Consider the following 22,325-nt stretch of genomic DNA (forward strand, 5'->3'; position numbering starts at 1 on the left):
GAACAACGGTGAGCAAAATTTTAGGGATCGAACTCGTCCATCGAAAGGGGGAAATGACGAGAGACGATTCGAGGTGTTGACAACCACCACCGTCTTTTTTTTTTTGTCCACGATCTAAAGGGTTCGCGAGAACGGTGGCGCGACACCCGCGCGAACAACGAACTAGAAATGTGCGAAACGTGAACGGAATCGTTACGCGCGAGGTCGTCGTTTCCCGTTGCGGGGATACTTTGTGCTGGGGAATCGAGCGAACTGGAACGTGGCCAACGAAAGCAAACGTTGCGGGTCATTTGGATGGATAAATAGATAGACAGATTCCCGGGTTTTGATCGTTGACATCGAACCATCGCGAACTAAATCGCGATATCGAACCACCACGTGGCGAAGGAATCCCATCCTCCTCTCTCTCTCTCTCTCTCTCTTTCTCACGTCTCCTGTATCTTCCTTCTCCCCTTCCCATCCCTTCCTTATCCCCGACGTCGAAAATTTGCCCACCGATCTGGATGTCTCGATCGTGGCCACCGATAACAGATCTCGTTCGATCGAAACGAGGAAACGAGGTTGCGCGTCGCGATCGCGCGATGCATCGCTGAGAAACTTTGAGAGTCTCGATCTCGATCGAGGGTATCGCGCGTCTCTGGGACGATAAGATGTAAGGGTGAATCGAAGGGGGAACAGACGACGAAGAAGACGAAGAAATGACACGGTACGATAGGAGGCTGTTGTTAATCTCGATCCTCGTGATAGCGTACGTGGTGTTGGCGTCCGAGGCCAAGCATCGTCCCCACGAGGACACCGCGTACGACGCCAGGCACAGGCACAGGCACAGGCACGAACAATCCTCCTCCTCCTCCCCCTCCTCGAGCGGGAGGAGGAATCGTCATGACCTCGTGGACAGGCGATCGTCGTCCTGGTCGCAGGAGCTCGACTATTACGAGGACGACTCGTTCCTCGATCGGGAGGATCGTCGGATGGGCGAGGAGGGGGAGGAGAGGAGGAAGAGGAAAAGGAAGGAGGAGGACGACGAGGACGAGGAGGAGGACGGGGAGGAGGGGGAGGAGGAGGATGATTACGAGGCTCGCTCCTATCACGAGAGATCCTATCCTCGGATCTCGAGGATCCACGGCCGGATGTTGGAACCGCCGCGTTACCCGCCCAGGTATCGCCGAGGCGGTTATCGCGAGGCGGCCGGCTGGTACCACGAGGAGAACGAGAGGCACAGAGGTTCGGCCCCTCGATACGGGGATCGTGCCTACTCGAGGCCGAGATTCGAAGACAGAGCTCGACGAAAGTTGTTCGGCTACTCGAGGAATCGCGGCGACTTGGACTATTACGAGGACGAGCTCGATTACGACTCGAGTAAACCTAGCCGCGACTACAACGAGGACATCCTCGAGAAGCACCGATCCTGGTGGAAAAACGTGGTGGGCAGGAAGCATAGGAAGCTCGGCGTCTCGAGCCACGGCTGGCGTCCCCACGACGGTCGAAGAAAGAGATACCGTCATCCCGAGGACGGTGTGTCGAGGAGGCACGACGACTCGATTCGAAGGAGATTCAATTCCACTGGCCGCTACTCGAAAATCGATGGAAAAAGAATCGGTTATTTCGGAGACTACGAGTATCGTAGCGTAGACGAGGTGGACGACGTCGACGACGATCAGGAAGAGCAGCAACAGGAGGGGGAGGAGGAGGAGGAGGAGGAGGAGGAAGAGGAGGAGGAGGAGGACGAGGAGGACGATGGCTGGAAGGAGGACGAGGGATACGTGGACGGGAACGATAACAACGAGGATCGAAACGCGAACGAAGAGGAGGACGACGAGGAGGAGGAGCTCGACAATGACTTTTACAAGAGCGAGAAGAAGAAGAAGAGGAAGAAATCAACGTTGAAAACTTACGACGAGATCATCCGAAAGTTAACGTCCGACGACCCAACCACTCCGAGATCCGCGATCAAGAGGGATTACAGGAACATCCAGATGGACAAATACGCGAGACGCGACGGATCGTTGGCCAATTTCCGATACGAGGCCAAGAATCTGACCAGGCCGTTGTTTCCTCGAGTATACGGGAAAAACTCGTCCGGTTATTACCACCAACCCCCACACGCGACGAACGAAAATTTACCCGGCTATCTGTCGACCGGTTCGCTGGTGGAGCGTAAACCGACAAAGAGCGGCGGCGGCGGTGGCACGGTGGAGAACAATGCCAGGTCGTCGAAGATGGACGATACTCAACCGAAGACCAAGAGTCTGGAACAGGATTACGACGAGTACCTGAACACGTCGGACAACGAGAAGGAAGAGGAAGACGCGATTAAGACCGGGGGAGTCGAGGAGGACACGGGCACGCAAGCGGATGTCGCTAATACGGTTAGTCGTCTTCCTTCTTTTTAACGTTTACACACGTACGAATACGTAATACGTCGTATCGCGCGTTCCGGATTATCGGGGATTGTTGGTCGATGATAAATGTTGGACGGGCGAGGAAAGATGGGAGAACGGATTATTACGGACAAGTTTCGATAATATCCGCGAATACGTTTCGATCGGAATCATTCTCGAATTCCTGTTTGTCGACGAGAGATTAAAGATGGTTGAGAATCGCTCGCGAAAGCTCTCCAAGAGTTGTCCGATTCTCAGAATTATTTCATTGCGCTTTCCTATGGCAGCAGCTGGCTATTAAGCTCCAACTGCTATCGACGAGACGAAACATCCCTTGCTACCTACTGCAAGGGGATTAGACCGACCTTGGCAATGTAGGCAACGACCGACCGCAAACCGCTTTTATTCGAGTTAATATTCTCGACCTGACATCCACAGGTACGAGAGACCTCGAGATAGCTTGGCTGAGAAATCGACACCGCGCGAGGTCGGTCAACGATACCGCGATTCTCCCTTCATGTCGAACCGAGACTACGCGCGCATCGTGATCAACCTCGAGAATACTTTCCTTTATCCACTAAAAGGATCTATCTTTCTTTCTTTTTTTCGCTTCTCCTGATAGAAACGTACACACGATATCGTACGATGATAATCCTAATTTTTATATTTCGAAATTGACGAACAACGAAATTGATGAAATTTAGAATCATAATTTCGAATCGAATTCGTTATTCGAGAAAATAAATAAATGTAGAATTATCCTTATAGAAGTTGCTTATATAACTGCAGGATTCGATAGAATTCGAATTAATTATCGAGATAGAAAAGTTGAACCGAGTGTTTCATCGCAAAAATGAAATTCGATTCTTGCTGGAGATACGGTTATCTCGATAGTTTTATTATATTATAGTTTAGGTAACGGCGAGTGGCCAGTCGCGCTGTAACGTTTTTTTAACATGCTTCGTTGAACGATAGAGACCACTCGTCTCGGCGAAAAAAACGTCACTAACGAACCACCACTCGTGCCACGATAGAAATATATACTTACATGTAAAAACGCGTACGAAAGAAATGTTTAAACAAGAAATATAATCGAGATAGAGAGAATATTTAGAAATTTAGGCGAGTTTCGTTTCCTTCGTGTGCTTCGTGCGCGGGTTTACACGATGGAGTGCGTTAATCGAAATGCGCACAGCTGTTATCCATCGCGAGGCGACGGACTAGATTTGCGATTCCAAGGGATCGTCACGTGCCGCTACAAAACAACGTTTCTATCCGTTTGCCTCGATGTTGAAACGTGTCAACGATATATATACATATATATTCGAAGGAGTAACGTTGAAAAATACGGGATAAGAAAACGAGGAGAAATTAAAGGGAATTAAAGAGAGACTTGGAAACGAGACTTCGTTCCAGTTCGTTCGATTCATCCCGCGGACGAGAATACGTTAATTCTATATCGTAGCAAGGGAAAGAGAAGGAACAGAGGAAAAAAAAAGAAATCGAGTCGTCGCGATCTTCCCCTCTTTTTGTGCCAATTCGCCACAAAGGTAAACCCGCCACGTTCCATCGGCGATTTACTTGTACGTGCCGGCCACGGACGGAATTACCGCGTAGGGGGAGGGAGGGGGTAATTGAGCAATCCTACGTGCAGTTGCTTCTCGGCGCGCGGTTTCACCGATCTCTCTCTCTCTCTCTCTCTCTCTCTCTCTCTCTCTCTCTCTCTTTCTCTCTCGTCCTGCGCGTCATTGTCGAAATTCGAAATTCGAGGGAGAAGACAAATCGATGAATCGAAAAATGAAAAGAATGATGAACGGAGAAAAACGAACGGGGAGTGTAAGGCTCGGCTCGCGAGAAACAAAGAAGGCTCTCGACGACGAAGAGGGAGAAAATGGTTAGATAAGGAATAATCGTCGTCGCTCGTTAATCATCGTTCCGAATATAGTCGCGGTTTTTCCTTCTATATATATATATATATATATTCAGACGGCGCGATCGTTGTACTCGCGACAACGATTGACCTACCTACCTTCCTTCCTTCCAATCGGGTAGAAGAAAACATCATTACTTAATGAGATCATCGTTACGCGCGGGAGAAGGCGATCGCGCGCGTGTTTCCAATGATTAATTCGCCGTTTCAACATCGTTACAACAGGCGAACAATCGTCGACCAAGCGACATTCGATACCGGCTCTCTATCGGTTCTACGACCGTGTATAAAATTTTAATGCCGATCGTTATTCTCCGCTAACTGGTCAGAACGAATACGCGTTGACACCCGCGCGAGATTGCTCGAAACGCGCTCTAAACTCGATTAAACGGCTCGTTTAAGGATCACCTTTCCTTTCCTTTCCTCGCTAAAACACCGAAGGGGAAAGGGAAACGAAAAAATGGAAAAAAAAAATTTTTGACGGCAAAAAATGGTCTTTTTGCCTCCCTTTATACGTTGGACGAGTAATCGCTAAATCGAGTAATGAAAATTTTTTTTTTTTTTTACGATGGAGAGAATTTAATAGTTGAAGTAATTGCTTCGATAATTTATTTCGTTCGAAATAACGATTGCAAATAATGCCAAGTAACGATGAGATCGTACGAGAAACGGGGGATCGACTGTGTAATAGCTACGAATAAATTTTAAGGGTTTCAATTTTTAATAATTTTTTCGATTCAACGAACAGAAAAAAAAAGAAATGTAAAAAATGTAAAACAGATCCCTCGATGATGTATAGAGGACAATTTTGCGGATATCGCCACGTAATCTGGCGAGACGACGATGATTCATCGACGTAGTCGTTTAAGCATCGCGGATAAGCGCCGATAATTTGCATTCGAATTCGATGAATTGAAAAATAAGTGGAATCATCATCCCGCGTTCGCATCGATTCATGGTCAGCTATGCTAATAAGACGCCTTATTACGATTTAAATTCGCGCAAAAATAAAGAGAGGAAGGATCGTAAATGGTCGACCGACATCAGCCTTGAGACCAATGCCGTCGTATCGTAGACATCGATCGATTTTAACGTCTTCCCAAGCCTTGCCCCGTCTCTTAAATCTGTCATCGTCGGTTAGACAGGAACGACGTTCAAGAAACGTCTGGGTTGATAAATGGTGGTTTTCGAAAGATTAAAAGTGGAACAATGTCGCGTTAGTCGCGGGAGGTTGTTAAATTATATTGGCCGGTCGAGTATATCCGCGCTCTTGAAACACGCGGTGAAACGCGGTACGAAATTGGCCGTATATTATAATCGATAATTCACACGGATTTTCATCGGTAAGTAAGTACGGTGGAACGGTACGTGGAAACCACGAACCGAATACAATACGGTATTACAATTAATTCCCAAGAAGTTCGTCAACGGAGGAGGAATTGTTTCACGGATGCTGTTGAACGCATCCGTGAATTTGTGTATAGAATTTGGACACGATCCAAGGATCGGGTACGCGTAATCCCCGAGTTATTTAACATCCCATCCGTAATATTACCGATTGTCGGTAAACACAACTCGCCCGCTATTATTCGTATAAGCCTCGCGTCCAATTATTCGCTCGGGCTTATTAGAGATGTTTGGGCAAACGCGACAAATTGGCCGTATAGAAATTTCCAGGCTTGCGTTAAACCATGCAAACCGGTGTACGCGTTGAAAATTTGGAACGGTTCCAGGTCGATCCAGGAATCACGAACCGTGCATATCGCGCAGGTGAATCTCCCCGCGCACGGCGAATAATTTCATTCCATCCGATAACATTCCGACTCTCTCGAATCATCGAAATCGATCGTTCGCGCTTTATGCCGGATTTTGCGATCAATAAGATTTGCAATATCGATTCAACGAATAGGTCTCCTCTTTACTTCTTCTCTATCGGGAAACGCGTATAAAATTATTTTATGTTACCCGTAGAGAGAGTCGCGTATGCGCGGCAAAATCAAAATCTTGCGTTCCCCAAAAGAGGTTAAAAAAGCACGAAGTTGTATCCCAACTTGTCTATCGAACTTCGAAAATTCGGGTCGTTCGTTTTTTGGAATGTTTCCAAAAACTGTACCGATCGAATCCAAAAATATTTTCATAGCCCGCTCGTTGGCCAAACGAGGGGAGGAGGGGGAGATTACGAATGGAAGTTTCTATTGAAGGAGGGAGGAGGGGATTGGAAATCGGTGGATGATAATTAAACGCTTGATTTTGTTTACATTCGCTCTATCTTCCTCCCCTACTCGAGGAGGGGAGGGAACCGGTCCGTGTCAGAAATTTCTATTAAGCGGCGAGCGGAAACGAGTTGGAAGTAATTTCGTTTGGCAGGAGGTGCGCGTTAAAGAAACGATCGGTTAAAATAACACGTTCTTCCTTCTCCTCCCCTCCTGCCTCGAGAACAGGGATGAACGGAGTCGTTTCGTTCGAAAAAGCATTAGACCGAGTTATCTCGAAGGATGATCGTGTAAGAAAAGGAAGAAAGCTTGTTTACCTTAACGGGATCTTAATAAGGTTGGCTTTATCGCCAACCTCGCAGGATCATTACGGATCCCATATACGCACGAGCGAGCGATGAACGCCGCGCTTTGCCCGTACCTTCCTCCTCCAACCGTTAATCTACCGAGGCTGGATGGATGGATTCTTCATCATCTTCTTCTTCTTCTTCTTCTTCTTCTTCTTCTTCTTCTTCTTCTTCTTCTCGTTCTCGAGGAGAAAATTCGGGAGAAGGATCAGTGGTGAAAAATTGGCGTGACGCGATTCGGAAGGAAGGAGAGGAGGAGGAGGAGGAGGAGGAGGGGATTTCGCGTGACGTTCCATTCCTCGAACGGATTAAAAAAGGATCCGCATTATTTGGGAACGTTCTTTTCGAAGTAGAAGAAGAATTCGTTTCGCCGCTCGATTCTTACGGCGATCACGTCCTCCTGTTCACGAATACTATCCACCGAAACGACGAATTAACTTTGAAAATGTGCCTGTTTACGAGAGAAAATAACAGAGGGAATGACAATGGGCCCGAAAATCCCGAAAGGAATGCACGCGGAGACGGTGGCTGCATAACTAGCAGCCGCAGAACCATCAACGATATCTGGCAAACTTTCAGAAAGAGAGAGAGAGAGAGAGAGAGAGAGAGAGAATTTGATTTAACGCGTATATATCTTTCCATCTATTCTAGATTCTATCCTAAATTCGTTTAATCCCGCGAAAGAACGAATCTCCTTTTTTTCTTTTTCGAAAAGGAGAAGAAACGATCCATATATACGCTTCGTTTTCGCCGTTTAAATTGATGGCGTGGACGGGATCGATTCGCTCGACGACGAGACCACCGCAATTCGAAACAGTTTTCACACCGAGAACGCTGCGTTGCCTCTTTAATTTACGACGAGAGGGATTATTTTCATTGGCCCTCGTTTATCGCGCTATATCCCCTCCACGACTGCCGTCGTCGATTCAGGGAACGGTATAAGTTTTAGGAGCTCTAAACAGTCATCGTTGCTTAACGAGTCTTAATAAAACGTTTCGGTCGGTTGCTTCGATTTTTCTCTCTCTTTCTTCCTCTCCCTCTCGTTAACCGGATCTCCGATTCGAGAGCTCTCAAGTTGGATCGAATTTTTAAGAAAAATCGGGGGATCGACTAGTGGCGCCGTAAAACGTGATTTATTACTCGAATCTCCCTTCGCCTCGTTCGTAATTATCCCGTACAACGCGATATATTATCCAATTTATACCGCGGTGCTCGTCAAGTGGTCGCGACTCGATGTAATTCGCGCAATTTACCGGGACTGATTAGTCGCGGCTGTCGCTAATGCGCGCACGAGAGATAATTATAACATCGAGCGACGGCCACCACCGCTATCTACCGACAGGTGGAATCTAGAGATATCGCGATTCGACGTAACGGTGAATAAATCCTTCGAATCATTAATATTATATTCTCATAAAAAAAAAAGAGAAAGAGAAAAAGAGAAGAAGGAGAATAAATAATAATTTTGCAAAGGAAATTAATTTTAACAAAGATTGGAATACTGGTGAAGGCTGTTAGCCGGTTCATAGTCCGTCTCGATAAACAGAGAATCGTGACACGCGTTTAACCATAAACGAGAAACTACCAGAAAGTTGAAACTACCAGCGGATCAAATATCATCATCGTAACGAACTAAACGTTTGAACCCGATCCTTATTATTGCAACGATTTTCGTAAATCGTGGAACGAGTCGAAAAAGTCGTTCCTAATACGCCACGACAGGATATTTATTTGTACTCGATCTGGTGCTATTGATGACGCAACGTGACGTTAGCACTCGTCGTGCTAAGAGCGTAACGTTTACGCTCCTTTCCACGTTTTCACGAGAGAAGAAGATGAAGAAGAAGGAGAAGAAGAAGGAGATCTCGAGGCGCGATCTCGGAATGCGGCTTCCAGAAAACACGTGCTTCTTTTACACCGCTGTCCGACGACGGTGTTTACATAGATGTTCAACCGTCTGTTTGCTCCTTCGTCGTATACACGTATGCCCCGACGCTACTTTACGACGATACTCGTGCGTTGGCACGCACGCCCAATATTTATGCAACACGGTCGGATCACTCGAGAGGGAGAAAGAGAGATGTGCCGCTTTATCTCGCGCGCCAACTTTATCCGATAACGTCGAGGGGAGTTTTGTCTTTGGCGACAACTCGATTACGTCCCCGTCTTCTCGGGGAGAGGGCATACTTCATCGCATAGGTATGCCTCTTTTTTTTTTTTCTTTTTCTTTTTTCAATTAAACGTCGCGAAGGCTTGTGATTAAACGATCGCTCGTTTAACTCGAATTCTTATCGATCGAAGACGAATCAACGATTTCCAAGTTTTTTTTTTTTCTCTCCTCCCGCGAGACGACGCGTCGATCAATCGCGATTAAAAACATACGCGTGTATATGTGTACGTACGTCCCGCGTCTCGTAAATAATTCATACGAGAGCACGATAATTTATATTACGCGGTACGTTAGCGCCAAGAGAAACAAGTTACACGCGTATCTCTCATCGATGTTGTACAAATGCTTCGTTTAATCGCGCCACCGATAATAATAATAAATTTCCGCTGATCGACACGAATTTGAGAAATCCCACGACTGGAATTCTAGAAAAAGGAAAAGAAGAGAAATATAACGATTGGCATGAAAATATCGGCGGAAAATAAGTCGACATCGAGGCGGCGTTATCCTCGAATCTCCATTTAAAATCACCACGGTAATAAAACGAAAGATCGTTTCGTGACGAAAGATTGAGTTCTCTCGGTTTGCGAGCATTTTTTTTTTTTTTTTTTTTTTTGAAAAATAGAAAGAAAGAAAGGGGGGGGGGAAACGTGACGCGACTGTTAACTAAAATTGTAAACGTTGAGGTTAATCGAGGTGATCGAGGTGTACAATGCTCGGAAGGTAAAAAAAGGATCGATCCTGCCTTCGATCCTGCCTCCTTACCGTCCCCCCGCTAAGAGGGTCGTAAACGTTCCCTACTTCGGCCTATAAATCAACGCGTCGTTTTTGCCGGTTAATTTAAACCTCGGATCGTGACACTCGCGCGGAAATATAGGGGAGGAGGGTCGCGCACCCTTTTCCACCCTTTCCATCTATATCTATATCTATAAATTCACTGTTAATTCTCACCTGGATGGATCTTCAATATAAAACGTTTGATTAAATTCTCCCATTTACGAACTCTTCTCCTTACGCGCCGCATGCGTTAATGAGAGACGCGTTTAAAATTAATACACGTTCGTGATTTCAACCGGTCGTCGATTACCTCCTCGAATGGAATTTTCACCTTTGACATTTTTACACCTCGCGTGTCCCACCTTTCGCGTTCCACACCCAACGATCCACGATCGACGCGTGAAAATCCTGATCGACAGGCGCGAACAGGAGGAGGGGGAGGAGGAAGAGACGCCGCTTTGGGGGGGGGGGGGGGTTTGCGTAATAATCGAGGAGAAAGAAGAAGAAGAGGAGGAGGAAGAAGAAACTACGCGCGGAGAGATTTCACAAATTTACGACTCGGGTATTTTTCTCTTCGTTCTCATAGCCGATTCGGCTCGTCGTAAATCGATATTCCAGCGTCGCGTCGTCGTAAATTGGCGAGGAAAGCGACACGGCGAAGTCTAATTGGTTATCGCGATCGCATCGGCGTGCTCAATTTGTAACGCATGCGAAGGCCAATTAATGGGTTAATTAGCATAGAATTCGAGGGAAAGCACGATCGATCGAGTTGCGCGATTACTCGCGGCCGCGATTAATCGCGGGACGTCCTCCATCTTCGGTGGAGGGAGGGGACGAGAAACGATATCACGGTAACCATTTTGCCGACTAACGACAACTTTCCGCCAATGGAATCAACTTTCGAACGGAATCGCCATTTAAATCGATCCCCACGGACCGGTCGCGCACTTTTTCGTTCACGTTATTCTTACACCCGTGACAATTTAATTCAGGCGACATCGGTTTTTGTTTGGTCAACGCTTTCAAAAGAATGTAATAACATTAAAAACATTAATGTAATTTATTGAAACGAGGTAAAGAAAGGTGTGGTTCGTTTGTACATTGCGTTACAGAAGGTTGTAACTTTTCGCGTTAAATTTTTGAAACGGCTGGGTATTCAACGTGTTAAATAGATATAATTCGAAATTTTCGCGGAAAAGTCAACGAACCCGAATTTATCTCGCTTTTGCCCGTATATCGTATTCTCCCTATATATATGTATATATATGATATTGCACGTTTCCAAGAGCAAGCATTTCGACCGCTGAATTATCGACCCGATATATTATGTATATATTATGTAAATTTCAATTTTCGAACGAGAGAAGACGAGAGTATATATATATATATCTGAACGAATGGTTCGAAGCGCGGTGTCCTTTTATTCCCGAAAAATGAATGTCGAATGAAAGAGAATAATATACAAATAACACTCGTAAGTTTGGATCTCGCGTTACGAAAGATTGGCATTCGCTCGAGGCGTCGGTTCCTCGAAGCCTCGTTCAACCCCCGGCGCGAATATTAATGGCGGGAATTGGTCGATTCCCGATTGATGTGACCGATTCAGAAGCGCGGCAAAGGAATTCGATGGACGCGGCGCGTCATCGTGGATATACGCGCGTCGAAAATAAATGCGGCGTTGCGAAACGTTCGATGGATTCCCCCCCTCTCCTTTTTTGCAATTTGCGACACGCGCGACATCTGGGATGCGATTAGCGGTAGAGTAGAAATTTTTACGTAGCGCGTCTCGACAGCCTCGTTGCCCTTCTGTGTGTACGTATACGAATACACGGACACGGTCGTGGCTTAATTGCTTCATTGTTGTTGTTAAACGCGCGGTTACACGCCGCTTTTCTTCTCTCCTCGAGAAACCTGTTCGCGAACGTTAACGAAGGAGGACTCACCTCCTCGCCGCTTTACAGCCGTCGATAATGCAAACGGACTCTTTCCCGGATGCGTGTTCCTTTCTTTATTTCTTTCTTTCTTTCTTTCTTTCTTTCTTTCCGCGCTTTGCAAGAGAAGAAGTTTGATCTTTCGCTTTTTCGCTTTCTCCCTCCCTCCCTCCCCCTCCTTGCCCTCGCGCGCAAACAACAAACAAACGTGTCAGAGGTGAAAACACGTACATGAGGAACGCCGTGGAAAGGTGCCATCTTTCACGGTGTATACGATAATAGCGCACGCGACAATGGTAATTTTGCACGGAGGGGGGGAAGGGAATAATCGCGCGTATCCCCGTGTCACCGATTATCATAGCGGAACGCGAATAGCTAGGAGAAGAGACAAAGAGAAGGAGGAGGGGGAGGATAAGAGGCAACGACCCTCGTCGTTTCGCGAATACATTCGACGTTTCCTAACTGACGCTTGCTTGCTCCTGTTCCTACGATCCCTAAATTGGATGGGGATATCGAAGGAAAGAGAGAGAGAGAGAGGATGAGTTGCCACGTGGAGAAACGCGTACTCGATGGAATTTTTCACGTTCACGCTCGCTTGAAAAGCCAGCTTTTGTTGCGTCACGGGCGCATGATTAGTCACGCGGGGTATTTCCGAACCCGTCCAGGAATGGAGCGGCCTTGTATCCGTCGGATATCAAGCCCTTGTTCTTCTCCTTCTTCTCGATCCTCTCGGCCGAGAGACCCTCGTTGTAGGAAGCCTCTTGTAAAAACCGCGATAAAGCGTTGATGAATAAATAATAACGGGCTAACTATACGGGCGAGCGGAATTTCGAATTGAAAAAGCGAGAGGAGAGAGAGAGAGAGAGAGAGAGAGAGAAGAACAAAGACAAAGTGAATAGCTAGGATCGATAACCGCCCGGCCGATACCTTTTCCCGGATCGAGCGAGGATGCCTAGTTGAATAAAAATTTCTCCAAGAATTGTAAAAAAAAAAATAAAAAGGTGGAAGGCCGCGCGTGATTGAACACGATGCTATATGATATATATATATAATATATTTATGACACGAGAGAGAAAGAGAGAGAGAGAGAAGATTACTTCGAAAAACAAAAACGAGGCTAGGAATGATAACCGATCGGCCAATACCGTACGATACCCGTACGATGCTTTCCCGGATCGAGCGAGGATGCCTAGTTGAATAAAAGTTTCTCCAAGAATTGTAAAAAAAAAAAAAATAAAAAGGTGGAAGGTCGAAAAAAGATGATTGAACGCGATGCTATACGGTATATATATAATATATTTATGACACGAGAGAGAGAGAAAGAGAGAAGCTTACTTCGAAGAACAAAGACGAAGCTAGGATTGATAACCGACCGACCGAGCATCACTATACGATATCCGTACGATGCTTTCCCGGATCGAGCAAGGATGCCTAATTGAATAAAAGTTTCTCCAAGAATTGTAAAAAAAAAAAATAAAAAGGTGGAAGGTCGAAAAAAGGCCGCGATGCGTGATTGAACGCGATGCTATACGATATATATATATATATATATGACACGAGAGAGAGAGAGAAAGAGAGAGAGTGTCGTCGGGGGCCGAGGAGAAGAAGAAGAAAGCGGTAATTACCGGCCGGCATAAAATACGCATGGAGAAAGGTGCGTGGAACGGGCGAAGGGAGCGTGGAACGCGGCGTGTAACGCGGCGTGTAACTCGGCATTCGGAGAGGCGAGCTCGCGGAACAATGGCCCCCATCGGCATCGATTATCTTAATTATCTTCTCACGCCACCACCACGGCTGTAAATCGCGAGCCCGGCCGGACACCTGCTCGAGTCGATGGCGGTGGCGCTGGTGGCGGCGGTGGTGGCGGTGGTGGTGGTAGCGGCAACGCGGGCCTCGCGATGCGCGCATCATCGGGCATTATTTCCTCGTCACGGATCGAGGAGAGAGATCGCGACCCTTTATTCCACGACCCGTATATTCGATATTTATCTCTGCCATTGTTTAAATTACCATTGGTACGGGGGGGTCAATTGGATTCGATCGTCGAGAAAACGTCATCGTTCCATTGTCCCGGTCGAATGGGAACAGGCTGTCGCTGCTTCCACTCCGATCGATTAAATTTCGATGCATGGACGGATGGATGGATGACGCATCCGTCGACGCATTCGTACATTCGCGCATGCGTCGAGACTTTTTTTTCCCATTTTCCATTCGGAATCGTTCGAAACGAATTTCTCTTCTTCCTTCCGCTCTACGTGGAAGGAGCGGATAAATTAAGTTTCGAGTTTCGATGTGTGGATCGCGATGACGCATCCGTCGATTCGCATCCGCGCGTAATTTTTCATTTTCATTTTTTCTTTTTGGAATCGTTCGAAACGAATTTCTCTTCTTCCTTCAGCTCTACGTGGACGAGATCCGTGCGAATAAATTAAGGGACGGAGGAGTTTCGATGTCGCGATGACGCATCCGTCGATTTGTATATCCGCATTTTCCAATCGTTAAATCGTGTAATAAGAATCGTCGAAATTCGTTTCAAAAAAATTCGTTTCGAATTTCTCTTCTCTCTTCCGTTCTACATAGACGAGATCCGTGCGAAAAAATTAAGGGATGGAAGAGTTTCGATGTGTGGATCGCGATGACGCATCCGTCAATTCGTACATCCGCGCGTCGAAACAATTTTCCATTTTCCATTGGAATCGTTCGAAACGAATTTCTCTTCCTTCCGCTTTACGATTATTAAAACTAGATCCATGCGGATAAATCAACGAGGAGAGGAGAAGTAAGATTCGAGATGCGATCGGATTGATTATCCTTGAGCGAGGGAGGTAGGCGTGTAAACGATAGGCGAGACGCGTGCACGGATCGAAAAAGGAGAGACAAAGGAAAAAAGAGGAAAAGAATCGCGAATGAATAATTTAACCGCGTCGCGATGGAAACTTTTCGAATGCATTAAGAGCGCGCGCGCGACTTACCCGCTGCTGGGGCGGCACGGTCGGCGAGGGAAAGCGTGGCGCGCGATGGACAACGACCGGGAGAGGACGTCGCGATGAGATAAAAATAGTTGACCCGGTTGAAAATGCACGCTACCGTTTTGAAAGCGCGCGATCGTCCAATTGGTCGAAACCGTGGTCGTCTCGAATCGGAGACCGCATTCGTGCGCGGCGTCATCTGGCTGCTATGAATATTAATAATATCGTAAGAGTCGGCCTCTCTGTGCGATACGCGTTTAATCCTATTCTCCGTCAATTCTCCGTATTTTTTAATCCGATGCCGTTCGAATACGCGTGGACGGGTTGCGTGGATTCGATCACAATCGTCACAGAAACGGGATCGTATTTATTATATTTTTGCCTCGACTTTCTTCCTCCCTTGGGGAGGGAGGGAGACGAGAAGAGCGTTCCAATTTTTGCGACACGACTCGTTAGAAATCGTATATATATATATATACGACGAGACGGTTATATTTCTTGTTCAAACGCTAATAGATATTCCGCGTTCGATCGTTCCGAGACAGAATGAATGGAGCGACCCTATTTGGCCCGAGGAACGAGTTCTTTCATTGAAAACCACCTGAACGAATCCACTTCTCTCTCTTTCTCTCTCTCTTTCTTTCTCTCATCCGTGACCCTTCTCTCTCGCGGCACCTCCTGTCGTCGCTTCGATCGAGTACGAGAAACTCGATGCGAGCCAAACAACAAAAATACTACGCGCTGTTCCGTCGCTGTTCATTCAGTTCAGCTTCGTGCGCTGCGTATTCCGCGCGTGTCGATCCCGATCGAAGGTAGAGAAAAGCTTGGAAGGCCGTGTATATCGCGTCCCACACCGCGGAATGCGAACACGTCCGGTTAATTAAAGCGCGAACAAGGCGAATCGTGGATGGTTCCACGGTCGATACTCGGTCGGTACACGGTAGCGGTGTGACCGATCGAACAGATCGATCGGATTTTCGAAATATAATTAGTAATCGCGATAGGGTCGAAATGATAGAAACGAGAAAAAAAGGGCGATCACGCGGCGATCACGACGACGACGACGACGATGATGATGACGTTCCACGATAATTTTCAGCTACGAAGTGGCGGCTATTGTCCTCCCTGTTGAGATCGATCGGCCGATACACACGGTCGAGGTTCCGCGATAGATTTATCGTGACTGGTATCAAAGAAGCACGGATAAATAAATCTCCAGCCAGTTTATTTATCTCGAGGACTTTCTAAGGAGTGTCGACGGCTTGTGTGTACCGTGGTCTACAAGGCGTGAATACGAGATGATGTCATCCACCCGTTGCACCTTCTCCCTATTAACGGGCCGGCAACTGTGCGTCGGAGAACTTCTGGATGATCTCATTGGTTGGCGCAAATGAACCGTGTCAAAGTGCACCACGCTACTTGATTCGTTTCGTTTCGTTCGATGGACGAATGCTTCGAGCCCCGACGAGGGCATTTTTCCCGTTTTCATTGTTCCCATTATATATCCCGTTAATCGCGATAGATGGCGAAAAAGAAAGAAAGAAAGAAAGGAAAAAAAAGATCTGCTCGTGGAATTCGGGAGTAGATTCATCACTCTCCAAGATTTATGAGATGTTTCGCAAGCGTTGCAACCGTCCCCGATTTAGCCTTTGCCTTTGAGATGGAGAACACCGAGCGCGTCATCCGTGTTCCAAGAATCGGAATAATTCGAAAAATTGACATCAGAGGAAAGAAGTTAGGGTATTTCGGAGGGGTGACGTCGACGACGACGACCAGAAACGATCAAAATTGACCATTTCTATCATTTCTTTTAACGCGCTGATGTTTCGATAATTCCGTCTCGGAATCGATCGGAAATTAGAAAGGATTCGTTATGAGAGAAAGAGACTACGTATGATCGATGTACGTAAAGTTGTCGCGAGGGAAAAGAGAGACGTCGAATCATAAATTATCTGTGAATCGTAGCCTCGCGAAACTGTGACTAACGCGGACAATCGATCGATCGCCGCGAAGAGCTGTAAACCGTCCTTTCCGATTCACCTTTTGCGAATTAAAATTCCGCGTACCGAACACTCGTGGCACGCAGAATGAAAGAAAAAAATATGTCCCGACTGGTAGGAAGCGGGTGATGGAAAAAAGCTGTTTGACAAGTACATCCGGCGAGAGGCCACGTACTCCAAGAATCGAGTTTCACGTGACGAAACCGATGCGTTCCTATTATATTACGCGTACTACACGCATATATATCCATCGCATCTTTATTAATTATACGGATCCTGTCGAACGTATCGATTCGTTGATAAATTAACATATATACAGATTCGAATATTCGAAAGCGAGTAACACACTTGTCGATTACGTGTCACATATATTTCACGTTTTCCATTCCCGTTAGATCGAGTCTAATTTTTTCACGTTCGTGATCACACAAAGATAAATACGAACGGCGCAAAATTATTAACGCTGTTACGATCGACAAAGTCGTTCCACCATCGAGAAACGGAAGGAAGCTATTCGAACTTCGGCTTCGCGACGCATTTCACTTTCGCGCGTTTTGGAACCGAGCCAACCTCCACGGTTCGAAAGTACTTTGCTCTTATTTAACGACTTTTTTTTCGCCTCGAAATTCTTCGTTCGAACTCGTTTCTCTGTCGATCGTTATCGCGCAATTAACGCGCGAGAAAGAAACAATCGCCAAGAGAACTCTGGTAGAGCGATTGCTCCTCGTGCGAGGGAAAAAGAAATGTGTCACGATCACGAACGAATGTTTAAACGTTTCGACTATAGATATATATATATATNATATATATATATACATAGAGGCGGCCGGTTTATTACGGGTAGCAAGAACGTCAAATAAATCACTCGTCTCGGCCACGATAAGACAATTGCGATTGTACCACGGCCAACCTAGCGATTCTAGTCGCGATAAAGAGTTAAGAAAAAAGAAGAACGCGGTTGTAAAATATAGGTTTTCCACGATCAATCAATCCGGTTATTGGTGATTCGCACGGTGATTCAACAGGTGCGAGAGTATGATTCGACGATTAAAGTGCCCACCGGTGTCCCGGCCGATCGTCATTCATATCGATTAGCCTGGTGGGCGCGAATCCATTCGCAGAACTTACGACAATGCATTATCAATGACGATCATGGTCGGCATATGGCCTCCCATGTTCAATGGTAGCGAGTCGCCGTGGTAGACAGCCTGGCAGCCAGGCGATCCCTTTCTCGGAACGATCAACCTGCCATTCGTATGGGAATCACACGTATCCATCCCTTCCCCTTTGCATCCACTCGCTTTCCTACCTTTCTGCATTTTTCTCCTCCCTCCCTCCCTTTCTCTCTCTCTCTCTCTCTCTCTTTTCGTTATTGTAATTCTCTTTATATATCTTTCCGTGGGTAATACCTCGCATCCTTAAAAATATCGATAAAAAAAGAGACGTAAGAGCGAGTAACGTCATTTCCCTCTCGCCTTTCTCCCTCTCCCCTCCCCTTCTCCCCTCTTTGGCTTCGAAAAACTCGACTAACCTTCGTTCGAGCTGCCGCTTTCAATTTTGATCATCCACTTGACGTCATCTTCGAATATAAATCGAGGGAGAGAGAATTTTGCATTAAGAATAATTCAATAGCGTAGGAAACGAATGAAAAATTAGGACGGACGATTTAGAACGGAAGCGGATGTTTTCTTTTTGGTTTTTTTTTTTTTTTCGGAAGATTTTACGCGAGCCAAATTTCCATGATGCAAATAACGGGGTTTCGAAGAGGAACGGGGTTTTAAAGGAGGACCACCGGGACTAGGATTATTTGGGTGGTCCGGCGGTCCGAACGATGCCTGGCTCCGATATTTAATAACAGGAGATGCAGCCAGAATACGGTTGTTAACGTTCAAAGAGAAAGGGGTTAAAATATATTCATTCCGGTGCAAATTGTTCGCAACATTTGCGAAACGAATTCCAAAATGGACGCTTGCGCGCGTTTCCGGTTCGGAAAATGGGCGGCCGATACCGCGTTCCATTTCAACCATGAAACGCGAACAAATCGAAAACGCGTACGATGTAATCGTTAGCGTTGTTTTCCTAAAAGTCACGTCGAGACACCGTGATCTTTTTATAAGGGAGATACACGCGCCTAATATTTTATAGCGGCGCGAAGACAATGCGCGATAATGCAGTTAACGACCGTGCTCGTTCCTACACCCGGCCGGTATGCATATAAACCAGCTTGATCTCCGTTCACGATCTCGCCAGGGTTTCGATCGATGCGAAAGAATTTTCCATTAAATCGGCCGCTCGTTCCGGCTCGCGTGTAAATCAATCGCCGCAATTTCAGGAATCGAGTATTTCGATAAATCGTCGTCGGAGAAGTCTCTCGCAAATTGGCAGGGAAATCGATGGGAGCGAGCGTGTCTAGTTTCGAATTGGTAAAACGGAAGATGGTTATCGGTTGGAAGAAGAATTCCTCGGCGAATGAATGGGCGAAACCCCTTATCGATACGGAATAAACAGCGCGTCGACGACCGTCCAAGAATTTTTATCGGGAATTTTCACGAGCTCCGAACGACCCTTGACTCGACTCTTGCCGTTGTAAAGCACGGCGGCCGCTCGATTCTTCGAAATTGATTCTCCTTTTACCGTCGTTTTATCGCCACCGTTTACCATTCAATTTAATTATTCTCCAACAGAGACTGGTATCTAATCACGGCCGGGCTCGATAATACCCCGTATTTACTCATCCGTGTACATAACAAAGTTCGACGAGCGGAGAAATAAGTGGGAGAAGAGGATGCGATCTCGAAGAGTAAACGTAGAGAACTCGCGTAGCGAAGGTTTGCAAAGAGAGAGAGAGAGAGAGAGAAAGAGAGAGAGGCGTTTTTTAAATTCAGCCCATATCTCACCTCTTCCCGAGTCTGATTCCCTAAGTATCATTTATGAGATACCAAGTACCAATTTATTCACGACCTAATTCGCTTTCTGCTTTTTCCGCGGGATCAAAGAGCGTGGACGATACGATATCTTTACGTTTCATCTCGTTCGTACGGCAGGAAGGGGGATTCGAAATGCTTTCGGATCAAAGAGTGGTAAGGTTGTTTTTTTTTTTTTTCAGTGATTAAATTCCTTTCGAGAGGGAACGCGTAACGATGTTAAACGTACGATCGTATATAAATATCGCGATGCGAATGGACAGAAGCTGCATCTATAATTGCGATAACAACGTCGTTATTCACCGACCTTTCGAAACAATCTCCTCGAGGAGATCCATCTTTTTCCGTCCAATGTTCCACGAGGTGAATTACCGCGTGTATCGACGCGGTGCGAGAGAACGCGACGATAATCGACGTTGCACAACCGACGGATACATCGGTTTTCGAGTAATTGGACGCATTGTGTGCACGTTCGAGCAGCGAACGAGTCAATTCCACCCGTCTTTTCACCGTTTCTCTCATATAAATTATTTCGAGTTTTATCCCGCCGGCTCTTGCCGACACGCTCGTTATCAGATCCGAGTCACTCGGCAAGGGATAAGCGAAAACATACGATCGTTTCTTTGCTTTCGAATCGTTTCCGTTCGATTACTCCGCGCCAGATATTTATTTCGAGCGCACACTCGCCACGCGCGCGGTGGTGTCTGCATTCGCGTTATAAAACGAAATGAAATTTTCGTGAGTCGAGGTCGTTTTTTGCGGCTGTGCGCGCACACGTGATCGGCGCAAGCGCAATCGAATGGGATATCTCGAGTGTGGCATAAAATGTACGTGGCACGCGAAAAAGAAACGGGCAGACTGACACGAGTTTCGAGTGTCGGTCGATCGGTTGACGAGAGGCTCGCAGCTGGCAACCATGCAAAGCGTCGACGGGACCGAACCACGGCATCCACGGTGAAATTCTCCCTGGATTCGTGTGACGCGTACATGCATACGCGGTCACAGGGATTGTTTCTATTAAGCGGCTCGAGATCAAAGGATCCAGATGTTGCGCACTGCTATTAAGTAGGTCTCTGTTCTCCTTCCGGACGGCTCGTTCCTCGAGAATACCGCGTCGCGATGAGATGCAAATTCGTTTATTAACCTTATCTTAGCCAGGAAATCTCCACAGCCACAGCCACAGCGTTGGCCAAGGGAGTGTTGGCCCACCCACGATCCAAAGAAAAAAGCATCGCGATTAATATTTTTTGGATTCTTTCGCTCCTACCCCCTCCTTCCCTTCTCCCTCCCTTCCAGTTTATCGCGCGAGCAAATCTTATTTAGCAGTTAGTCAGTGTTTCAAACCGTAACTTCTCTCGGAGAAAAAAAATTCATCGAGATTTGTTTTTTCTCGTTCATTCAGGACTACGCCGAGGATGAGGACGAGAACGAAGACGAAACCTCAGCCTCGACCACCCTGTCGAGAATGATGAGCAGCAGCACGACGACCACCACAACGACCACTACCACCACAACCACCACGGCCAGACCTATGGTTACGCAGAATTACGATTATCGGGATCCGAGAGCATACGAGGGAGGTGGTGGTGGTGGGACAGGAGCGCAGTACAACGGGTACCAATCGAGAAACGACTATCCCCCGATGTCGGCGCACAGCGTTCACAAGTGGCAGACTCTGGGCACTCGAGAAAGCGTCAAAGAAACCAGGAGCAACATGCAGCAATATAATAAGAACGGGAAGAGTAAGTTGGTTTCGATTTATGCCCCGCACTTGTATCTTTGGCTTCGCCTCGATCGGAGAAAAAAATAATACGTGCACACGTACGTGAAATACATACACACAGAGAAGAATCCTACGCGCAGAGAAAAATCTTGTCCCGGCAATATCATAATCGAAATTCCACGCTGTCGATTTATGCAAATACGATGTATTCCAACCTCTCTCTCTCTCTCTCTCTCTCTCTCTCTCTCTCTCTCTCTCTCTCTCTCTCTCTCCTAAAGGTATCGTTATTGATCGTTATTAAATCGACGATGGTGGTCTCGTCAACGCGATACATACCATCCTTCTCCCAGCTTCCTCCAATAATTATTCCACCGATATAAATATCGAGAAGGGGAAAAAAAGCAAACGGGTCAAAAGATCTAATCGACGTACGCGAAATTACTCATTTTTTCTTCCTTTTTTTTTTTTCTTTTGCATTTTCAGATCCCTCTTTATCTCCTCGAATACAAACAGTGTATGGTAGAATATGGTACGCGCTAGTGTATGCACAACCGTTACCGATTGCGCAACCGCGTTCACGTTTCCAATGATTCTTCCTCTTCGATCAGCGCGCCAATGCTCACTTGCTCACTTACATGGACGACCTATTAATATGCAAATTAATTACGAGCATTGCGGCAATCCCAGTTTGCCCTCCGACTCCAACTTTCTCGCACGATACAATACACCCGACGCGTCCCCGTATTCTCCCCGCGCCAATTCGTATCGAGCCGCTCGAATCGATTTGGCGCGCTTTCGACACGCTGTCTACCGCCGATATACATACATGCTCGCGCATCTCTCCTCCTCCTCCTTCTCCTCCTCTTGGATGGGATTCCTTTTTGGAAATTTTAATTTTAATTTTAAGGAAGGAAAGGAAAGGAAAGGAACGGACGAAGGGAGGAAATCGGATCTCCTCCT

At 46.6% G+C, this 22,325-nt stretch overlaps 1 protein-coding gene across 1 annotated transcript in view; it reads left to right on the forward strand.

The window, feature by feature from the left end:
- The window catches only part of LOC122719946 (uncharacterized protein DDB_G0283697-like), a 50,189-nt gene continuing 27,864 nt past the window's right edge, over positions 1–22,325 (forward strand). Inside the window, exons 1-2 of the mRNA XM_043946232.1 lie at positions 1–2,369; positions 21,045–21,384. Of these exons, the coding sequence (XP_043802167.1) occupies positions 699–2,369; positions 21,045–21,384 (2,011 nt within the window). The 5' untranslated portion in view covers positions 1–698. The remainder of the gene's footprint in view (positions 2,370–21,044; positions 21,385–22,325) is intronic.

Source organism: Apis laboriosa, unplaced genomic scaffold (genome assembly GCF_014066325.1).
Source record: "Apis laboriosa isolate Shangri-la unplaced genomic scaffold, ASM1406632v1 scaffold9_cov152, whole genome shotgun sequence".
Lineage (NCBI taxonomy): Eukaryota > Metazoa > Arthropoda > Insecta > Hymenoptera > Apidae > Apis > Apis laboriosa.